Genomic DNA, 22,647 nt, shown 5'->3' on the forward strand with positions numbered 1-22,647 from the left:
GGCGCAAAGCACAAGGACTGGTAAGGATCCCGGTTTGAGCCCCCAGCTCCCAACCTGCAGGGGAGTTGCTTCACAGGTGAAGCAACTTTCTTTCTTTCCCCCTCTCTGTCTTCCCCTCCTCTCTCCATTTCTCTCTGTCCTGTCCAACAATGATGACAACAATAAAACAAGGGCAAGAAAAGGGAATAAATAAATATTTTAAAAAGAAGGTATTGGATATTGCATAATATTTATATAAAAGACATTCACATCAGAATGGAGGTAGAGGAGGAGTTTATGGGCTGAACATGATAATGCAGACTCAGTGATAAGAGGCAAGGGAAGAAGCATGATGTTTCCTCATGCCAGCTTGGGGAATTATAGTCGAGTTTTAAGTTTTTGATTGCTCAGCAGCTCTCAGTTTGCGTCCTTTTGTGAACTTGAGTTGCGGCTTCAGTCAGTGAAGAAGACTTGGAATATTAGCCCAAAGTTTCTCCATAGCAACTCAAATAGTGAATTGAAGGTGACCACCCTGAGATGTGTAGTATTTGAGCTGTTACCTGCTCACATCCCTTACTGCCAGTAGTTTGGAGTGAAATGGGAGATTTTCTACCTGTTTCCTGTCCCCTGTTGTTTTCCAGATGCTCATGCTAGCCTGTCTGCTCTGCTTGATGCTGGATTTTGTTCATTTTTTCTCCTCTTAGAGGGAATTATTCCATTTTGTTTTGCAGGATTTGGAGAAAGAGCAAGGAGAAGAGGATCTGAAACAACAGCTGGCCCAAGCCCTGCAGGAGGTAATTTATCTCTTGTCACTGTATTGAAATTAAAGTCGGTTGCAGAGTTGGGAAGGGCCACCCAGTTTAGTGTGGACACTGGCTTCCTGTGCTGCTTAGCCCACATTTCTCTGATACCTCCAGTCTGTAGACAGAGCAGGTGGCAGCTGCTAACACCATAAGGTTGGAGATTTGGAGCCTCACAGACATGCCAGACCTCAGCATGAAAACTGACATCTTCATTTGAACAGAAGGTGCTCTGGTGAAGAAGGAATAGAACTATTAGCAATTAGGAAACTCTCTAGGGGAAGTGGCTGCACTTCCAAAAAGGTGAGGGCTACAGAAGGAACATTCAAGCTGTGGCTTGGCCATCAGGACCTGCATTGGCCATAATCACCTCACCATTCCTGAGCTGAAGCCATCCAGAAAAATCATTCAATAATATTCCAGTTAAGTGGTCTTGGTCAAAGTGAGAATATGTAGTTTTTTGTTATTGTTTGTTTTGTTGTGTTTGCCTGCAGGGTTATCACTGGGGCTCAGTGTCTGCACTACGAATCCACTGCTATTTTGCTGTTATTGTTATTGTTGTTATTGCTGTTGTTGTTGGATAGGACAGAGAAATCGAGAGAGGAGGGGAAGACAGAGATGGGGAAGAAAAGATATATACCTGCAGACCTCCTTCACCACTTGTGAAGCAGCCCTCCCCCTGCAGGTAAAGGCTGGGGGATGGAACCAGGATCCTTAGCCAGTCCTTGTGCTCTGTGCCATGTGTGCTGAACCCACTGCACTACCGCCCAGCCCCCGAGAATATGTAGTTTAATAGTTTATACATATTGACTTAACAGACAGGTGAAAGCTGATAGAAGTAAAATTCTCTTACAAGTTTGCCTGTAATTTACTCACTTGACTACCTCACTTATCTGAGTGTTTTTAGAAGTCATATATGTATGTATGTTTGTTTTTTCCATTTATTGGATAGAGACATAAACCAAGGTGAAGGGATAGATAGACGGGGAAATAGAAACACCTGCAGTACTTGTTTCACTGATTGTGAAGCTTCCCCACCATAGGTGGTGACCGGGAGCTTGAACTTGGGTCCTTGCACACTGTCACACATACGCTCAATTGATTGAGCCATCACCCAGCCCATAGAAGTCTTTTTATATTTTTAAAACCTGTTTTGTCTCCTTTATGTGTTATGCTTAGTAGTTTCATCCAAGTTTAGTCAGAAGGTAAGTACAGTGGCTCAGAGCTCTTTGAGAAGTGACTGATCCCATTAGAATTTGTTCAGAATTTATCCTTTTTTCCCCCCCTTCCTTGGTCTTGCTCTGCTTATGGTTGTGCAGGAGATCAAACCTAGAATCTTGGGACTGGGCAGTAGAGCATCAGGTTAAGCGCACATGGCACAAAGCGCAAGAACTGGCATAGGATCCCGGCTCTAGCCCCCAGCTCCCCACCTACAGGAGTGTTGCTTCACAAGAGGTGAAGAAGGTCTGCAGGTGTCTTTCTTCCCTTCTATCTTCCCGTCCTCTCTTGATTTCTCTCTGTCCTATCAAACAACAATGACAGCAATAACAACAACAATAATAACAACAGCAAACAATAAAAATGAGGGCAATAAAGGGGAAAATATAAAAATAAATAAACCCTGGAACCTTAACGTCTCAGGCGTAAAAATGATTTTCTAGAACATTTTGAAATTAATATTCCATATATTGTTTTGAAATTAACTAGAAATAGAGACAGGCAGACAGACAAACAAGAAAAAAAGAAACTAGAAATAGTAACATTCGTGTACTTAGAAATCTTTAAGGAATCATTGGCTAACCAGCATCCACAACTCTCACCAACTCCTGAGACAGGCAGGAAAGCACAGTGTTAGGTAGCTTGGGGTCCTTGGCCACTCTCCATTCCTTAGTCTTAAGATAGGGGTACTTTTAGATCCTGTCTCTGTAACAATATGTATGGGTGACTTAACCATTTTCTCAGTTGTAACTGTAATTGGTTTGGTTCCACTATGGTGGTCTCTCTGAAGCTTCTTTTTTTTTTTTTTTTTTTTTTTTTAATAAACTTACTTTGAATAGAGACAGAGAGAAATTAAGAGGGAAGGGAAAGGTAGAGGAAAAGAGAGGCACCTGTAGCACGGTTTAACTGGTTGTGAAACATCCCTCCTATAAGGGGGAGACCAAGGGCTTGAACCTGGTGTTGAACACACACTATAATGTGTGTGTTCAACCTGGTACACCACTAACTGGCCCTTGAAGTTGTTTTCTTTTATATACTGCCTTTTGAATATGTGATTTGTAGGATAAGTAGGTTAAATGTATTTTTTTAAAGATTTTTTTTAAAAAATTTATATTTATTATATTTATTGTTGCCCTTTTTTTTTTTTTAATTTTCCCTTTTGAAATGTATTTTATTTCATAAAAATGGTTCTCTAGCTGCGGGTATGCCTTCAAATGTATGAGACCTTGGGTTTCATTCCCAGCACAAAACAAAAGAAAAAATATCAGCCAGTTTTCCTGATTTCCATTTCTCTTTCTTCTCCTTCTCTGACTTCTTCCTTCCATATTTCCTTCCTTCCTTCTATTATATTTGATAGGGCAGAGAGAAATTGAGAGAGTAAGAGGATATAGAGAAGGAGAAAGATAGACAGCCTGCAGACCTGCTTCACTGTTCCTGAAGCATTCCCCCTGCAGATAGGGAGCAGGGGCTCAAACTCGAGTCTTTGCACATAGTGGTGAGCCACCATCCAGCCATCTCCTGATTATTTATATATATATAATCTTTTTTTATTTTTTATTTTTGTCTTCAGGGTTATCACTGGGGTTCAGTGCAGGCACTATAAATCCACTGCTCCTGGTGTCCATTTTATTCCTTTTTTATTTTTATTTATGTTTTTATTCATAGGACAGAGAGAAATTGAGAGGAGGGGGAAAACCGAGGAGAAAGATACTTGCAGACCTTCTTGGAGCAGGAGCTCGAACCTGGATCCTTGTGCCAGTCCCTGTGCATAGTACTATGTGTGCTTAACTGAGTATATCATTGCCCGGCCCTCCTGGTTCTTTCTTTCTTTCTTTTTTTTTTTTTTTTCCTGCCTACACTATGAATCCACTGCTTCTGGAGGCCATTTTTCCCATTTTGTTGCCCTTGTGTTTTTTTTTCTTAAAAGCTGCTCCCCATGCTTGGTAACTTCAGAATTACTGATTTTTAAGCATTTGTTGCAGAATCACTTAGGTAACTTTTAAAAAAATACACATTGCTAGACCCTAAGCCAAACTTACAAACTTAGACTCTAGAAGCAGTGCAAGTTCTTCAGTTGACTTGGATTACCAGTGAGGTTGGGTTAGTTCCAGAAGTATTAATGGCTTTGCTGATCTCCCTTATATATCTCTTCTGGGGTGAAGAGTAGGGGTGCAGCAGTTAAGTGGAGTGATTATATAGGAACTAAGACATTTTGAAATTGGGAATTCATTGATTCCCTCAACCAAAACTACGGCAGGGAGGAAGTGGACCGTGTAGATATCTAAAAAGAACAGTTCAGTATATTCTTGAAAGTATGATTCTGCTATCTTTTTACAGCATCGTGTTCTAATGGAAGAGCTAAATCGTAGCAAGAAGGACTTTGAAGCAATCATTCAAGCCAAAAACAAAGAACTGGAACAGACCAAGGTACTAGAAAGAAGATGAAGGTTTAGAATTTAGTACTTGCAACTCAGCATTTTCAGCATTGCAAGGGTTGCTATGATAAATAGAGAAATGATGACTATTCCCAACCTCAGGGAAAATAATCTGTAAAATTACTCAGGCCGTGGAAGGTTCTGTGTAACACAACCTTTATTTCCTTCTCTCATTCAGAAGTGCAGTGTTGGGAATATAACACATCCTGCAATCTAGTCCTTTAGTCTGTGTTTTGTCTTCTGTTACATATATGTTAGGATTGTCTGTGGCAGATGCTCCTTCATAGTGTTTCACTAGCATAGGTCAAAGTGTGATACAGTAAAAATAAAAATAGTTCATGCCAGAGTATTTATGAAATTATTTTCCACACCAGTAGAATAATACTTAATATTTAATTTTTTGTTTTCAGCATCACTTTATTGAGGGGATGTTGATATACAGGATTGTATATCAACATCATGAGGGTGTATTTCCATATTTCCACAAGATAGGTAGCAATACATTTTACCTTCTACCAAACTTGCAGCCTACTCTACCATAGGGCCTTAGACCTCAACCTCCCTTTAGTACTCCCCCCACCCCATGTGTCTCCCAGGAGTGGAAGTCAGCGGGAGTGGAAATGGGCAAGCATTATAGGGCTTGGAACTAGAGGTATTTCAGGAAACTGTCTCTAAACCTCCAGGGGATATAGGAATTATCCTTATTTTATAGAAAAGGCAGTTGCAAAGACTACAAGGAACCATCTAAATTAATTCACGCTTCCTGACTCTGTGGACTGTTCTTCATGTCTTTCTTGTCCAGTGAGTTCTTAGTTGCTTGTAAAGATTTTATATTATGTTTGAACTATAGTTAGCTATTGGATATATCTCAGTCTGGTTTGGGGTGATTGGGCTAATGTGCCATCATCAGTTTCTTGCATTTGACTAATTTTGGGGAAGGAAATAGAAACTCATGCAAATAATGAAAAAGTGGGGAGAGAAAAGATGGGAGACAGTGCCCTGTATTATGGAGCAATACTGAGAAACAGTAATCCCTAAGGAAAGCCTTTAGTTCTTAAATTGCTGTGCCAGAATGAATTTTTAATTTAGACTCCTTCTGAATGATAGTCTAGACAATTAACCCTGATCCCTGCCCTGTTTTGCATTCTTCTTGGTTCTCTCAAATGACAGGTAGGATTGTATATATTTTTGCAGGAAGAAAAGGAAAAGGTACAAGCACAGAAGGAAGAAGTTCTTAGCCATATGAATGACGTGCTAGAGAATGAACTCCAGTGTATTATTTGCTCAGAATACTTCATTGAGGTAATTATGAACAGTGAATCAAGCCTTTTTACTTTCCCAACCATGTCCAGAATCTGGGATATCTATATAGATTGCCTCTCCTATGGGAAAACATCCTGATTTTTCTTTCAGAAATCAATTGTTTGACTTCAAAGTGACCTCTAGATGTTGCCATTTTTCCTGTGTTTTTACATAACCATAAATGCTTCCTCCCCCACCTATGTTTTTGCAGTCTTTCTCTTTCATCACCTTGCTTTTTATTTTATTTGTTCTTGAATTTTATAGGTTATAATTAACGTTTTGAGCTGCCATAAAGCCTTTATCTCTTCATTGGTGGGAGTACAGCAGCCAAAAAGCATTATATTTTCAAAGTATGGGGTGGGGGAAGCTATTCTGTAAGGCTATTTTCTACTCTGAGCATAGTACTGAGAGTGAGTATAGTACAGCCTATAGAACATCCCAGGTTCAATCTCCAATACTTTATAAACGACAGCTGTATGGTTAACCAATCTGGAGCATCTACAAAAATACATAAGAGACAAGCAACTTTTTATAGCCTTCTGCTTGATCTTTTCTACTGGTCACCTTTTGAAGTCAGTCTTGGCAAGAGGTGTTTTTTGTCCGTTGGTTTGTTACCTATTATTTAATTTAATAGGACATTGAGAAATTGAGAGGGGGGATTTAGAGGGAAAAGATACTTGTAGCACTGCTTCACTGTTTCCTCATGCAGGTGGAGACTAGGAGAGTGAGAAGGGCTTGAACCTGGGTCCTTGTACATGGTAGAGTGTGGGTTCAACTGGTTGGAACCACTGCCCAGTCTCCCTGGCAAGAGGTTTTCATTTGATCAGACAGATTTCAGTCCTGTTCATATGAATTTATTTCATTTAGTAAATATATCTCCTAGTTAGCTTTCTGAGCTCAAATTGTTACTTGAAAATACGTACAATTTCTGTCTTATTTTTCATTGCTGTCCTAAAAGCAAGAATAAAGACATTTGATCCCAAGAAAAAAGTTGTATTTTAGAAGATATAAATAAAAATAACAAAATAGGTGATAGGGTGGAGAAGATAGCATAATGGTTATTAAAATATTTTCATACTCAAGGTTCTGAATTCTGAGGTCCAGTCCCTGGCACTGCTGTAAGCCAGAGCTGAGCAGTACTCTAGTAAAATAAGTAAATACATACATACATACATACATACATACATACATACATACATTTGTGGGATGGGGAGACAGTATAATGATTATAAAAAGACATGTCTGAGGCTCTGAAGTCACAGCTTCTATCCCCCATACCACCATAAGCCAGAGCTGAGCAATGCTTTGGTAGGTAGGGAGGTGTGTGTGTGTGTCTTATTATTTTTTTATTGGTGATTTAATAATGATTAACAAGATTGTAGGATGAGAGGGGTACAATTCCATGTAATTACCACCACCAGAGTTATGTATCCCATCCCCTCCATTGGAAGATTCCCTTTTTTTTTTTTTTTTGCCTCCAGGATTATTGCTGGGGCTCAGTGCCTGCACCATGAATCCACTGCTCCTGGAGGCCATTTTTCCCCTTTTTGTTGCCTTTGTTGTAGCCTTGTTGTGGTTATTATTGTTATTGTTGATGCCATTCCGTTGTTGGATAGGACAGAGAGAAATGGAGAGAGGAGGGGAAGACAGAGGGGGAGAGAAAGACAGACACTTGCAGACCTGCTTCACCGCCTGTGAAGTGACTCCCCTGCAGGTGGGGAGCCGAGGGCTCGAACCAGGATCCTTACGCAGGTCCTTGCGCTTTGCACCACGTGTACTTAACCTGCTGTGCTACTGCCTGACCATACCCCCTTTTTTTTTAACCAGAGCACTATTAAGCTCTGGCTTACGGTGGTAGTGTGGGGGATTGAACCTGGGACTTTGGAGCCTCAGGCATAAGAGTCTGTTTACATAACCATTATACTATCTACCCTCCACTGATTCCATATTCTTTATCCCTCTGAGAGTATGGATCGAAATTCTTTATGGGGTGCAGAAGGTGGATGGTCTGCCTTCTGTAATGCTTCTCACTAGACATGGGCATTGACAGGTTGATCCATACCCCCAGCCTGTTTCTATCTTTTCCTAGTGGGTTAGGGCTCTGGGGAGATGGGGTTCCAGAACACCTTGGTGAGGTTGTCTGCCCTGGGAGGCCAGGATAGCATCATGGTAGCATCTATAACTTGGTGGCTTAAAAGTGGTAAGATAAGGGGTCGGGTGGTGGCACAGCGGGTTAAACATGTGGCACAAAGCGCAAGGACTGGCGGAAGGGTCCCGGTTCGAGCCTCCGGCTTCCCACCTGCAAGGGAGTCACTTCACAGGCGGTGAACCAGGTCTGCAGGTGTCTGTCTTTCTCTCTCCCTCTCTGTCTTCCCCTCCTCTCTCGATTTCTTTCTGTCCTATCCAACAACGAACAACATCAACAACAATAATAAACACAGCAAGACTACAACAACAAGGGCAACAAAAGGGGGGGGAAATGGCCTCCAGGAGCAGTGGATTCATGGTGCAGGCACTGAGCCCCAGCAATAACCTTAGTGGCAATAAAATAAAATTAAATTAAAAACAAAAGTGGTAAGATAATAAAGCAGGACCAGGTGTTTAATAATTAGGAACCTAAAGATAAGAGTATGACAGATGGAACTAAGGGACTTCATGTGTGAAGAAGCTAGGAAATCTATTTTAGGTATATTCCAAGGGGCCTATGACTTTAGTAAACTTATTTATTTAGGAGCTCAGGTACTATTAGTAAACCTATTGCATTTTCTATTTTTAGCCCTTTCCCAGGTTTAAGTTGTCTTTTACATTTCCTTTTTTTATAGATGATGCTTCTTACCATTGTATATACTGAATATTCAGTAAGTGCTCATTTTTGTATATTAAAATTGAGGTTCTAATTCACCATTAAAGGAAAGAGACAAATCAGAGCACTACATCATCATATACAGTGCCAGGAATTGAACATAAGGCTTCATGCATTCAACCAAGTTCTACACTTTACCTGCCATTCCTCCTCTTGAACCATATTTGTTTTTCATAAGAATTTGTGATATATTTGGTTTATATACTTAGTCTTACTTTAGTCTTACTTGTATCCAGTTACATTTGTCTGAATGATAATCCTATTTGCAGTGTGCTCTGAGTTGGTAGAAGAAAACAAATAAATCAGCTTTCCTGAGATCCAAGTCTCTAAATTTAACTTAAAGAAAATCACGGGGGTCGGGCGGTGGTGCAGTGGGTTAAGCGCATGTGGCGCAAAGCACAGGGACCGGAGTAAGGATCCCGGTTCGAGCCCCCGGCTCCCCACCTGCAGGGGAGTCGCTTCACAGGCGGTGAAGCAGGTCTGCAGGTGTCTATCTTTCTCTCCCCTTCTCTGTCTTCCCCTCCTCTCTCCATTTCTCTCTGTCCTATCCAACAACGAATTGTGTCAACAAGGGCAATAATAATAACCACAGCGAAGCTACAACAAGGGCAACAAAAGGGGGAAAAAAAATGGCCTCCAGGAGCGGTGGATTCATGGTGCAGGCACTGAGCCCAGCAATAACCCTGGAGGAGGAAGAAAAAAAAAAAGAAAATCACAACATGAATCTTGTAATTTCCCATCCTCCAAAACTATTCTAAAGGGGCCAGGTGGTGGCACACCTGGCTGAACGCACATGATACAATGCCCAAGGACCTGGGTTCAAGCTCCCGGTCCCTGCCTGTAGGGGGAAAGCTTCGCAAGTGGTGAATCAGGGCTGCAGGCGTCTCTCTGTCTCTCTCCCTCTTTATCTCCCACTCCTCTCTTAATTTCTGGCTGTCTCTGTCTAAATAAATAAAAATCATTTTTAAAAAAGAACTATTCTAATACCCTTTGTAGCCTTTCCAGATAGGAAAGAAAAATAAATAGATAGCTATTTATTTATTTATTTTTATTGACTTAATAGTGATCAATAAGACCATAGGATAAGAAGGGTACAGTTCCACACAATTCTCACTGCCAGAGTTCTGTATCCATCCCCTCCATTGGAAGCTTTCCTGTTCTTTATCCCTCTGAGAGTATGGACCCAGGATCATTGTGGGGTGCAGAAGGTGCAAAGTCAGGCTTCTGTAATTGCTTCTCCACTGGACATGGGTGTTGGCAGGTCGATCCATACTCCCATCCTGTTTCTATCTTTCCCTAGTGGGGGGAGGGCTCTGGAGAGCACACTTAGCTTTTTATTTGGTCATGGAGATCAACTCTTGTCCTTGCTCATAGCAAAGTAAGCATGGCAGTTCTGATATATATATATGTGTGTGTGTGTGTGTTTTTATTCCCTTTGTAGGCTGTCACCTTGAACTGTGCCCACAGTTTCTGCTCCTACTGTATCAATGAATGGATGAAGCGGAAGATAGAATGCCCCATTTGTAGGAAGGATATTAAGTCCAAAACCCACTCATTAGTCCTGGACAACTGCATTGATAAAATGGTGGGTAATCTAAGCTCAGAAGTGAAAGAACGACGAATTGGTCTCATTAGGGAACGAAAAGGTGAGTGATGTAACAAAGAAAGTGAATCTCTTCAACAGAGACTGTGTAGATTTTGGCATAGATTTTTGGTTAGGGGGAAAGTTGGATAAATAACTCTTGAGGTAAGGAAGAGATGGAAGAAATAGGTAGAAATAAAAGGAATTAAAAGCAATGTGTGTTTTGAAGAAGAGGTGAGAAATTTAAGTCACTTATTTGAGCAGGAGGAGCATAGTTGGGAGGCTTAAATATATGTTGGTTGCGAGAGTGGGGATGGTGGGATTTTAATAAAAAATATAATCAGAAAGCATGTGGTTATACAGTTTGCTGTACTGGCCACTAGATGGTACTGTGTTCAAGACAGCTTAGTTGCTGTCTAGGAGTGGCAGAAACCTTGGATTGGGTGTGTATAGAATTAATTAATAGAATGAGTACATGTCAAAAATCATAACTTGGAGACTGGAAAAAAAAAACTCATACATACAGGTTCTGTTTATAACTCACAACACAATTATCAATGTGGACATAATGTTGGGTCAAAGAGATAATTTTAGTCCCATCTTTAGTGATCCTAGTATATTTACCAACAGATCTCCCAGTCTGAGAAAATTTGGATTAAGAGATTGGGGTAGGAATGGGTAGGTTTTCATAATAAACCACACTTCCATACTGAATATTTGCTCATTTAATTAAGTGATTTCTTTATACTTTGGACTCACTCTGTTGACGACAGAATATAGCCACTTGGGACTTGAATATCTTTTGTGGGGAAAGGATGTGTTCTGCAGCAAAATACAAGAAAATTGATTAGTAAGGGTAGGTTAGGGAGTTGGGTGGTAGCACAGTGGGTTAAGTGCATGTGGTGTGAAGTGCAAGGACCGGCATAAGGATCCTGGTTCGGGCTCCCCACCCCACCCCACCCCACCCCCACTCCCCACCTGCAGGGGAGTCGCTTCACAAGCAAAGCAGGTCTGCAGGTGTCTATCTTTCTCTCCCTCTCTCTGTCTTCCCCTCCTCTCTCCATTTCTCTCTGTCCTACCCAACGACGACATCAATAACAATAATAACTATAACCATTTTTTTAAAAAGGCTGCACAGGAGAATAACTTTTCAAGCAGGAGAATCAACACAAGCAAAACACCTCTTTCATTTCCTCAACAGATCCATTTGGTGCCAGAGCAACACAATGGCAGCCAAGATTAGAGGGTTTGTAAATGCGTACTGCTTTCTTCCTTTTTTCCTTTCTTAGAAGAACAGTGAACTTGGAAAAACATTTAGAATGATCTCTTGAGCTGGGTCTCTGTGGAAATGGAGACACCCATGGACTTTGCTCACCCAACCTACTGACTAGGTTCCTCCTCACAATGATAGTAGATGATGTCATGCTGCACTGGAAAGGGCAAGAAGAACCCCATGTCCTAAACTCACCTCTGAATCCCCCTCACACAGAGTTAATTCTACAGAGTAAATAGTATCAAAATTCCCTCTCCTCCCCAGTGGCTAAAGTGGGTGCCTGTTCTGCCTTTTTGGGAATACCAGGAGCTTACACAGTAAACTGAATCAGCCTCCCTATTGCATTCATTGGCTATGACCAGTTCTGGCACGAGTCTCAGTTTCTGCACTTATCACGGTGATTGCAGCTTTGAGGTTTTCCCTAGAGACAGAGAGAAGGTTTTGAGACCCAATTTAGAAAAATATGTGCCAGAGCCATCAGCAGCTTCACTGGGCTGCAGTGTAGGGATTTGAGAAGAATCTCAGCTCACATACCGACCTTCCTTGCTAGTTGAAAGCTGGGCTAATCCCCAGTGCATGGGAATTTTAAAAGGACCAAATTTAGAACCTGGGAAGTAGGGTTGGCAAGCTATAGATAACTGTGGGCAGAACCATTTTCCTTCTGGGTAAGGTTGCTCTTATCACAGGTTCAGGGAGAGAGACCTGTCTGCCTGTGGCAGCAAGGGATTCTGACCTCACTGAGAGCAGCCCCTCTTCTGCCCTGGCTGGTTGTTGTCATGAGGATCCATATCCTCATGGGAGGAGAAATACCTCTTGATTAGTCACTGATCCCTTTTAAACTCTGTGGAGTCTGATTATATGGAGGAGGAGAAGAGGAGGAGCAGAGTGTTAGGATGTCAGGTCCTGTCTTAGAGATGATTTGGAACGTTAAGTCGGTGATTGTTGCATGAGTAATTGTGAGTTTCTGGAATATTGGCATGAGGCTTCTGAATGAGTGAATTTATTTTTACATTCCCTGTAGATGATCTCTTGGGAGCTGGTGAGGTACAGGAACAAAGTCTTCTGTCAATTGCTTCCCTCCTTTGTTTATTCTGTTCTCATTAGATGTTGATTGGCAAAGAGTATTAACATTCTCAGTTTTTGTTTTCCCTGAATCTTTAGGTTGTGCTCAGAAAAAAAGTACAAATTATATAAAAATCATTTTGGGAACCCAGTGGTGATACACTTGGTTGAGCGCACATGTTACAGTGTGCAAGGACCCAGGTTTGAGCCCCTGGTCCCCACCTACAGGGGGAAAGCTTCACAAGTGGTGAAGCAGTACTGCAGGTGTCTCTCTGTCTCCCTCCCTCTCTGTCCCCCCCTTCCCTCTCAATATCTGGCTGCCTCAATGTAATAAATCTAATCTAATAAATAAAGATAATAAGCAATTTTTTTAAATCATGTTGGTCCCTTATAATAATTATTTTTCAATCCAGGGTCCCTTTCTCTCTCCCCATCTTTTCTCTTTTATTTATTTATTTATTGATATTTATTTATTCCCTTTTGTTGCCCTTGTTGTTTTATTGTTGTAGTTATTGATGATGTTGTTGTTGGATAAGACAGAAATGGAGAGAGGAGGGAAAGACAGGGGGAGAGAAAGATAGACACCTGCAGACCTGCTTCACTGCCTGTGAAGCAACTCCCCTGCATGTGGGGAGCCAGGGGCTCGAACCAGGAACCTTACGTCGGTCCTTGAGCTTTGCGCCACCTGCATTTAATCCGCTGTGCTACTGCCCGACTCCCTTCCATTTATTTATAATGAGAGAGAGAAGAGGAAAAGAGAACCCAAGGTTACCTTATAGAAGGAATTTCAATGGAGAAAAAAAGGGAGGTTGCGTGGTTAAGGGTCAAGGGGAGATGGGGATGTGGGCATATTTTGTAGGTGAAAGAGCCAGAAGCATAGTGTAACCAGACTGTGTAGTGTAGAGAGTGTTCAGCAGTGAGGCTGGAAAAGTGAATAGGACTGGACATGGGGGATGATTTAACTTATAGAAAGTTATGGAACTTATAGAAAATTAAAGTTGGATTTTTGTTTGTGTGTTGTCAGGGATTAAACCCAGAGCCTCATACAAAAAGCTATATCCCTCCCTTTAAAAAATATATATATATATATATATATATATATATATATATATATATATATTTACTTATTGGATAAAGACAGCCAGCAGTCAAGAGGGAAGGGGGTGATAGGGAGAAAGAGACACCTGCAACACTGCTTCACCACTCTCAAAGCTTTTCCACTGCAGGTGGGGACCTGGGGCTTGAACCTGGGTCCTTCCGCATTGTAGCATGTGCACGCAACCTGGTACTCCACCACCCGGCCCAGCTACACCCCTTTTTAAGTAAACGTGAGTGTTTTGCTTCATATATTTCTGGGTAAGTTAATAGGGTTCCAGTGAAGGGAATAAATGGTGGTAGGAACAAGAAGAGACAACACTAACCAATGACAATGGTAATCAGACCAAAGAAGTAGCAGCAGGGGTAGGGAAAGTTAATGAATTTAAGTGGTTGTCCAGACATAAATCTCCAGCTTTGTGCAACTGATTTGCTGTAAGGAATGCAAAGTTGAAGATGATCATTCCGAGGTTTATGTGAAGGGCAGCTGGACAAATGAAAGTATTCACTAAAAAAATAAGAAACTTTTTAAAAAAATTTTTTATAATATTTATTTTATTTATTTATTCCCTTTTGTTGCCCTTGTTGTTTTATTGTTGTAGTTATTATTGTTGTTGTTGTTGGATAGGACAGAGAGAAATGGAGAGAGGAGGGGAAGACAGAGAGGAGGAGAGAAAGATAGACACCTGCAGACCTGCTTCACCGCCTGTGAAGCGACTCCCCTGCAGGTGGGGAGCCGGGGTTCGAACCGGGATCCTTATGCTGGTCCTTGTGCTTTGCGCCACCTGCGCTTAACCCACTGCGCTACAGCCCGACTCCCAAGAAACTCTTTCTAAGGGGAGATGTTCAGTTTCCTAGGAGAAGTGTGTTGAAAACATTTGAGAGCATCACTGGAGCTGCTCAGTAGGTGATTTTGAGTAGATAAATCTGGAATCCAGAAGACTGGCTTGAAATAATATGCCAGATTTGAGAACCGCAAACTCTGTAAGTGGATGAGCCATTGTGTTTGCTAAGAGGCTGTTGTCAAAGCCTCCCCCCGAAAACATCAACCTTTACAAAATGGGCAGCAGAAGAGGAATGACTGTAGAGGGACATGGAAATGGAGGGGAAAGTGAATCAGGCAGTAAAAGACATCAGAATTATGTGCTTTGAACCACATTGGTCTCATAATATTTAAGACATTTACCTACTTTGTTTCAAAGCACTTGACAAATTGAGATGTTTGTCAGTGAGTCCCATAGACTTATAAATTCCTTGAGGGAAGGAATTTTGTCTTACTCTGTGTGGTATTCATATTCTAGGTTTATGTGCATTAAACATTCTAGAAGAATGTTCAATGGATCATCAGTAAATGTGTTTATGAATGACCATAAGGTGAAAAAAGTGAAAAGTCACAGTGTGAAATGCCACTAGAAGAATTAAATAGTAAGAAAAAAAAAAAAAAAGAAAGAAAGAAAACTGTTCTCTGGAGAGAGAGTGTGGGTGTGGGTGTGTGTTTGTGTATGTGATAACTGCTAGTACATGCTTGGGTGATACATGGGTTCAAGAGCCAGTTTGCAGGAAATTGGAGAATTTAATGAAGGAATAGATAAGATCTTAAAGAGTTGTTTTTTTTAATGACAATTATTATGTTTAGTTGCTGATTGAAAGGAGCTTGTAGAGAAGGAGATGCTGGGAAGTCAGGATAGTGAATAGGGCACAGTTCTTTGGAAAACAAGAGAAAAGGGAATGCAGAATACAGACAGAAGAATTCATTTTATTTTATTTTTATTTATTTTTTACCAGAGCATTGCACAGCCCTGGCTTACAGTGGTACTGGGGCTTTAACCTGTAACTTCAGAGCCTAAGGCATGAAAATCTTTTGTATAACCATTATGCTATCTCCCCCACCCAGAATTCATTTTTAAAACAAGTGGAGAATGTGGTAGGTGCAGTGACTACAGCTTTGGACTTAAAAGCATGAAGTTCAAGTTTGATCCTCAGCATCACATGTGCTAGTGTGATGATTGTGTTCTCTCTCTCTCTCAAATAAATAAATATTTTTTTAAAATAAAACGTGGGGAGATAGCTCACCTAATAGAACACAGGCCTTACCATGTATGAGAACCTGGTTTCAGAAATCAGCCACATGGGAGTACAGTGGGCAGTACTGGAGGAGCTCCACAGACAGTGCAGTGGTGCTGTGGTGTCTTTCCAGTCTCTCTCCCTCTCTATCTGAAATTAAAAGAAAGAAAACCCAGGAGCAGCGGAATTACATGTGTGAGACCCCTGTGTCACAGTAATAATAAAAATAAGCAAATAGGGGGCTGGGCAGTAGCACAGGAGGATAAGCACACATGGCATGAAGCGCAAGGACTGGCATAAGGATCCCGGTTTGAGCCCCCAACTCCCCATTTGCTGGGGGGGGGGGGTCGCTTCACAAAACAAAACAAAAAAAACCCAACTTCAAATAATTTTCTGTAAGTTCTATAACTTTCTATAAATTAAATCATTCCCCCATGACCAGTCCTATTCACTTTTCCAACCTCACTGCTAAACACTCTTATCTACACTACACAGTCTTTCCCCCTCTGTCTTCCCTTCCTTTCTCGATTTCTTTCTGTCATATCCAGTGACAGCAATAATAACAACAACGATAAACAACAAGGGCAACAAAAGGGAAAAAATGGCCTCCAGGAGCAGTGGATTCATAGTGCAGGCACCAAGCCCCATCACTAACCCTGGAGTCATACATACATGCATACATACATAATAAATAGGAGGGGTAGATAGCATAGTGGTTATGCAAAGAGACTCTCATGCCTGAGGCTCCAAAGTCCCAGGTTTAGTAATTCCTTACACCACCATGAGCCAGTGCTGAGCAGTGCTCTAGCAAAAGCAAACAGACAAATGGTACATCTTCTGATTACAGAGAGAAAAGTATGCTATGGGGTAGTAGGTAAGGAAATTTGGTCAAGAATTTCTTCTGCACATACATGTGCATGTATGTGTTTAGTGTAAATCTTAGAGGTTAGAGTTAGTCAGTGCTGTGACAAAATAAAGATGTGGACTGGGGATGCACAGTGACCATGCACAGAACTTGTAGGCAGGACTGTACTACGATCGCCAGAGCTGAGCAGTCCTCTGATCAGAGAGAGAAAAAGAGAGAAGCAAAGATGAAAAGGTCAGGGAATGATGAGATCGAATAAGAGCACTGGCCATTCCTGAGAAGGAAGTCAAGGAGGCACCACCAAAGGTGATTTATCTGTGTAAAGTTCTGAAGGCAGTGTTGATACTACCAACTGGGAATAAGTGTCCCAGGCAGAGGGAATAGGAAGGGGAGTGGAAAGCATGTTCAGAGGTTGGAAGCAGTATGGCTAGAGTGGAGTGAGCAGTGGGGAGCAGGGTAGGAGGTAAAACTAGGAGGTTGAGGAGGGGGCAGTTGGTGGAGCCTAACAGGTGTTTGGGGGGACTTTAGCTTTGATTTTTATTCTGGGAGAAATGGGGATTAAGCCTTGAGCATAGTGATGTCATCTAACTTGTTTCTTTTTCCAGTTCTCTTTGGGGAAGAGACTGAGGGTTGCAGCAGGGAGGCCTTATAGGGAAAGACAGGTACCACTTTCTATTTCTTTCTTTTCTCTCCAAAGCAAAGAGACTGTCCTGAATAACAAGAGCATTTGAAAAGACTGCTTGGCGATGAGAGCAAAGGACTCTAGACTGGTCTTGGACTGCTCTGGGACAGAACATGGACTACAGCCATGTGGGGCAGAGACCAGTGAGGGAACTCTCCACCACGACCGTTGATGTTGGCCGGCCCTGCTGCCACCACTGTCTGAAGCACCACCAGCGCTCACCATGGTGACCACATCGGGTACTCAATAGACTACATCACTACATGTCAGCTGGGTTCTGTTCTGCCTTTTAATTTTGTTGTTACTGTTACTGTTTTGGTACGGTAGAAGCATCTCTGGCAACATTTGTTTCAGACAGGTTAGGTGTACACTTGTGGCTGCCCCTGAAACTAAGGTAGCCTCAGTCTGAGAGAATGACATACCTCTATGTGAAACAAGATGTAATTTCTGGAAATAAAATGTGAAACCTATTGGTTTCTCAGCTGGGTTTTGCTGTGTTTATCTTTCTTCCCTTCCAGCTCCCAGATAGTCTCACAAGCAAACACTGGCAGCTCATAAATTACAACCAAGAAAGTAACTGTATCAGGAGATAAACTCAAGTCAGTATCAACCAAGATCATGGCCATAGCAGATGAGCTCTTTTATGAGCTCATAACCTCCTACTGTTGTGTTTCTTTTTCATTCCAGAGGTGGGTCTCTGCTTAGCTATTTTCAGGACAGGCTGAGTCCCAAATCTGTTTAACTCAATGTCAGAAGGCACAAACAGTGGTTTCTTGAGAGCTTGGTATACTTTAAAATAATAGTAATAAATTATCTCTCTTTTGGCTGCCTTTCCTTTTTTAAACAGAAAGAAAGATAACTTGATGTTTGATAGCTAGAAGCTTAGAAAAACTTCTGTTGTTCATTGTAGCCAGTAATGGGTATAGATAAGTTGAAGAATTTTATTGAGAACTAGGGACTCTCCACAAGGATTGGGAGACTGCATCATGTCATTTAGTGATTAGCTTCCTGACAGAAAAATGTTTTAATCTCCCTTTTTACTTCATACAGGGAGCTTTCTTATTTTGTTTTGATCATTTGTTCTTTGTACCCCACATGTTTTCATAACGGATTGCAAATTATTATGTCAATTTTATGAGGATTAAACTTTTTTCCTATGTTGATTGTCCTGTGAATCCTGGGATTCTGGAGTCCCTAATCATCTCATCTTTCTCATAAGATCACTGACTGAAAAATGGTGTAATCAAGGAAGATGTAAGTTAAGCATTAAAAACCAAAGGAACAAAACCAACTTTAGTGGTCTGGGAGGTGGTACTGTTAATAAAGCATTGGACTCTCAAGTATGAAGTCCTGAGTCAATCCCTGTCAAGACATGTACCAGAGTGATGTTTGCTTCTTTCTCTTTGGATCTTTCTCATAAATAAATAAATATTTAAAAATAAAACTAAAAATATTTGTTGGACCTGAATGATGAAGTGTACTGCTTGCTTTCTTGAAGGAATGTGGAAATGTAGTCTTGTGACGGCAACAATCCTGTAAATGAACATTTCCTCAATAAAGTGACACTGGAAAAAAAAAAATATATATATACATACATACATACATCTGTTATATGGGTCAGCAAAATAGTTCAGCTGGATAATGTGCTTGCTTTGCCATGCATGTGCCTCAGTTTTGAGTCTGGCCTTCACTGCACTGGAGGAAGCTTTAAGGCTGTTGTGTTCTGTTCTACCCAATAAAATGGGGGGAAATAAAAGGGAATAAAAAATCTTAAAAATATTTTTTTTAATTCAAAAGAAAATAACACATGCATACACTCACTTATTGTTGGACTAGGGAGACAGCATAATGGTTATGCAAAGGACTTTCAAAACTAAGGCTCAAGTGTCCAAGGTGCAATCCCCAGCACCACCATAAGTCAGGGTTAAGCTATGTTCTGGTTTCTCTTACTTATTTTATTTTGCCTCCAGGGTTATCACTGGAGCTTGGTGCTGGCACTGTGCCTGGACGCCTTTTATTTCCCCCCATTTTATTGGGTAGAACAGAGAAATTGAGGGGTGAGGAAGAGAGGGGGAGAGAAAGACACCTGCAGACCTGCTTCACCACTTGTGAAGCAATCCCCCTGCAGGTGAGGAGCCAGGGACTCAAACCAGGATACTTGTGTAAGTCCTTGCTCTTTGTACTATGTGTGTTTAACCCAGTGCACCACCACTTAACTCCCTCTATATCTCTCTTTCATTAAAAAGAAATAATATGGGCTGGAGAGATAGCAAAATAGGTAAAAGAGACTTTAAAAAATATTTTCCTTTTTGTTGCCCTTGTTTTATCATTGTGGTTATTGTTGTTATTGATGTCTTTGTTGCCAGATAGGACAGAAATGGAGAGGGGTGGGGAAAGATAGACACCTGCAGACCTGCTTCACTGCTTGTGAAGTGAGCCCCCTGCAGGTGGGTAGCTGCAAGCTCGAACCGGGATCCTCGTGCTTTGCGCCATGTGCGTTTAACCCGCTGCGCTCACGCGGGACCTCCAGTAAAGAGACTTTTATGTCTGAGTGACTAGATGCCCCGGGTTAAATTCTCTATACCACTATCAGCCAGAGTTCATCAGTGCTCTTAAAAAAACAGACAAAAATAATGAAAGTATGAAGAGGTAGAAGAAAAGTCTTTAAAAACACTCAAAAGCGAGTCGGGCAGCGGGTTAAGCGCAGGTGGCATAAAATGCAAGGACCTGAGTAAGGATCCTGGTTCGAGCCCTCGGCTCCCCGTCTGTGGGGGGGGGGTCACTTCACAGGCAGTGAAGCAGGTCAGCACGTAATTATCTTTCCCCTGTCTTCCCCTCCTCTCTCCATTTCTCTATGACCTATCCAACAATGACGACAATAACAATAAAACAAGGGCAACAAAAGGAAGTAAATACGAAAAAAAAAAACAAAAACCTCAAGAGTGTGGTCTGGGAGTTGGTGCAGTGATAAAGCTTTGGACTCAAGCAGGAGGTCCTGAGTTTGATCCCCAGCAGCACATGTGCCAGAGTGATGTCTAGTTCTTTCTCTCTCTTCCTATCTTTCTCATTAAATAAAATCTTTTAAAAAAAACACTCAGGATATATATGTATGATTTGTAAAACAAGTAGCAAGTATGCAGAGCCTATAAAGTGATAAGTAAGTGAAGAAGGATAATCTGGAAATCCACTATTGGTAGTTCCAATTAAAACCAAAGAGGTTAAAATAGTAGTCAAGTTCTCTACAAGTTATGTTGGGTGCTAGGGAACATAGAGTGTGAGCTGTGTAATTTTTATGACCTAATATATATATATATATATATATATATATATATATATCCACTCATCTTGTAACTCCCAACTCCAGTGTTGATAAGAGCCATATGTCACTCAAGAGGAGTTGGATGACCACTGTCCCAAAGGGTCAAATGGTTGCCATGTTGGGAACCAGTACATGCCACTTAAAAAAAATACTTAATGAGAAAGATACAGAGCACTGTTCAGCTGTGGCTTATGGAGGTGGTAGGAATTGAACTTGGGACCTCTGTTGCCTCAAGTATGAAGGTCTTTTGCATAACCATTATGTTGTCTCCCCAATACTCCAATTCCCCCCCCCCCCTTAAGAATATGGTATAGAGGAGAAGGGAGAACCAGAGCATCTCTCTGGCACATGCAATGCCTTGATTGAACTTTGAACCTTGTGCTTGCGAGTCCGAAGCTTTATCTGCTAGCTACCTCCCTGGGGGAAGTGCATCCCACTTCTAAAACTATAGCTGTAAAACACCCTTGTATAGACACCACCAGAGGGAAAATTCTGAAAGGAAAACATTAGAACTCCAAAGTCTGAAAGCCATTTATAGAGACTGAGCTCAGACGGACCATTCTTGTGTTTGGCTACCAGACAGAGTGACTTGCTCTCCCCTTTCAGAATATCACCTCCCAGATGGTAGCATAGCAGGGTGGTAGCATAGCAGGTTAAGCCCACGTGGTGCCAAGCACAAGGACCGGTTTAAGGATCCCGATTTGAGCCTCTGACTCCCCAGCAGGTCTGCAGGCGTCTATCTTTCCTCCTCTCTGTCTTCCCCTCCTCTCCCTATTTCTCTCTGTCCTATCTAACAACAACAACATCAATAACAATAATAACTACAACAATAATAAAAAAGGGCAACAAAAGGGAAAATAAATAAATATAAAAAAATTAAAAAATACCACCTCCCCCTCTCAGGGAGATAGCATAATTATCATTCAAAAGCTTCTCATGCCTGAGGGTCTTGAGGACCCAGGTTCAATCCCCAGCATCACCAGAACTGGTAGCATTTTGGGAGGAGTGGTGGGGCACTTTCAATATAGACTTTAGAAAATGTTTTTCTACGAGTCAGGCTGTAGTGAAGTGGGTTAAGCACAGGTGGTGCAAAGTGCAAGAACCAGCAGAAGGATCCTGGTTTGAGCCCCTGGCTCCCCACCTGCAGGGGAGTCGCTTCTCTCCCCTTTTCTGTCTTCCCTTCCTCTCTCCATTTTTCTCTGTCATAACCAATAACAACATCAACAATAATAGCTACAACAAGAAAACAAGGGCAACAAAAGGGAATAAATAATTTTTTATGTTTTTCTAGTTTTTTTTTTTTTTTTTTTGCTTCCAGGGTTATTGCTGGGGCTCAGTGCCTATACTACAAATCCACTGCTCCTGGAGGCCATTTTTTCCCATTTTGTTGCCCTTTTTGTTGTTATTGCTATTGTTGCCATTGATGTTGTTGTTGGGTAGGACAGAGGGGAGACGGGGAGAGAAAGACACCTGCAGACCTGCTTCACCGCTTGTGAAGCAACGCCCCTGCAGGTGGGGAGCCGGGGCCTCGAACATGGATCCTTACTCTGGTCCTTGCACTTTGTGCCACATGCACTTAACCCGCTGCTCTACCGCCTGACTCCCAGAAAAATGTTTTTTAAATTGGACCAGCTGTGTTTGAAGCCTAGCTGTGTCCTTTATAACTCTGTTATGTTGGGCCTGTTACTCAGCTTCTTTGAGCCTGTTTCTTTTCTAGAATATCTGTACTATGTTATCGTGAGGTCTACATAATTAGTTACTGCTGCTCTTTTAAAAAATTGGGGAGTAGGGCAGTAGCACAGCGGGTTAAGTGCACATGGCACAAAGCGCAAGGACCAGAGTAAGGATCCCTGTTTCAGCCCCGGGCAGGTCTGCAGGTGTCTATCTTTCTCTCCCCCTCTGCCTTCCCCTCCTCTCTCTATTTCTTTCTGTCCTATCCAACAATGATGACATCAATAACAATAATAACTACAACAATAAAAAAGGGCAACAAAAGGGAATAAATAAATATTAAGAAAAAAATTTTTTAAAAGAATAGGGGAAAAAAACTAAAAAAAAAAAGGGGGGGCTGGGCAGTTGTGCAACCGATTAATTGCACATAGTACAAA

General features: G+C 41.5%; 1 protein-coding gene across 3 annotated transcripts in view; it reads left to right on the forward strand.

The window, feature by feature from the left end:
* Positions 1–18,688, forward strand: part of RNF8 (ring finger protein 8) — a 39,348-nt gene extending 20,660 nt beyond the window's left edge. Inside the window, exons 4-10 of one of the 3 annotated variants that reach the window (XM_060189727.1) lie at positions 711–773; positions 4,335–4,424; positions 5,627–5,734; positions 8,557–8,592; positions 10,039–10,243; positions 11,381–11,425; positions 17,236–18,688. In XM_060189727.1, the coding sequence (XP_060045710.1) occupies positions 711–773; positions 4,335–4,424; positions 5,627–5,734; positions 8,557–8,592; positions 10,039–10,243; positions 11,381–11,425; positions 17,236–17,252 (564 nt within the window). In that variant the 3' untranslated portion in view covers positions 17,253–18,688. The remainder of the gene's footprint in view (positions 1–710; positions 774–4,334; positions 4,425–5,626; positions 5,735–8,556; positions 8,593–10,038; positions 10,244–11,380; positions 11,426–17,235) is intronic. The other 2 variants (XM_016185883.2, XM_060189728.1) reach the window with 2 other exon arrangements.
* The last annotated feature ends 3,959 nt before the right edge of the window (positions 18,689–22,647 follow it).

This window comes from Erinaceus europaeus, chromosome 4 (genome assembly GCF_950295315.1).
Source record: "Erinaceus europaeus chromosome 4, mEriEur2.1, whole genome shotgun sequence".
NCBI lineage: Eukaryota > Metazoa > Chordata > Mammalia > Eulipotyphla > Erinaceidae > Erinaceus > Erinaceus europaeus.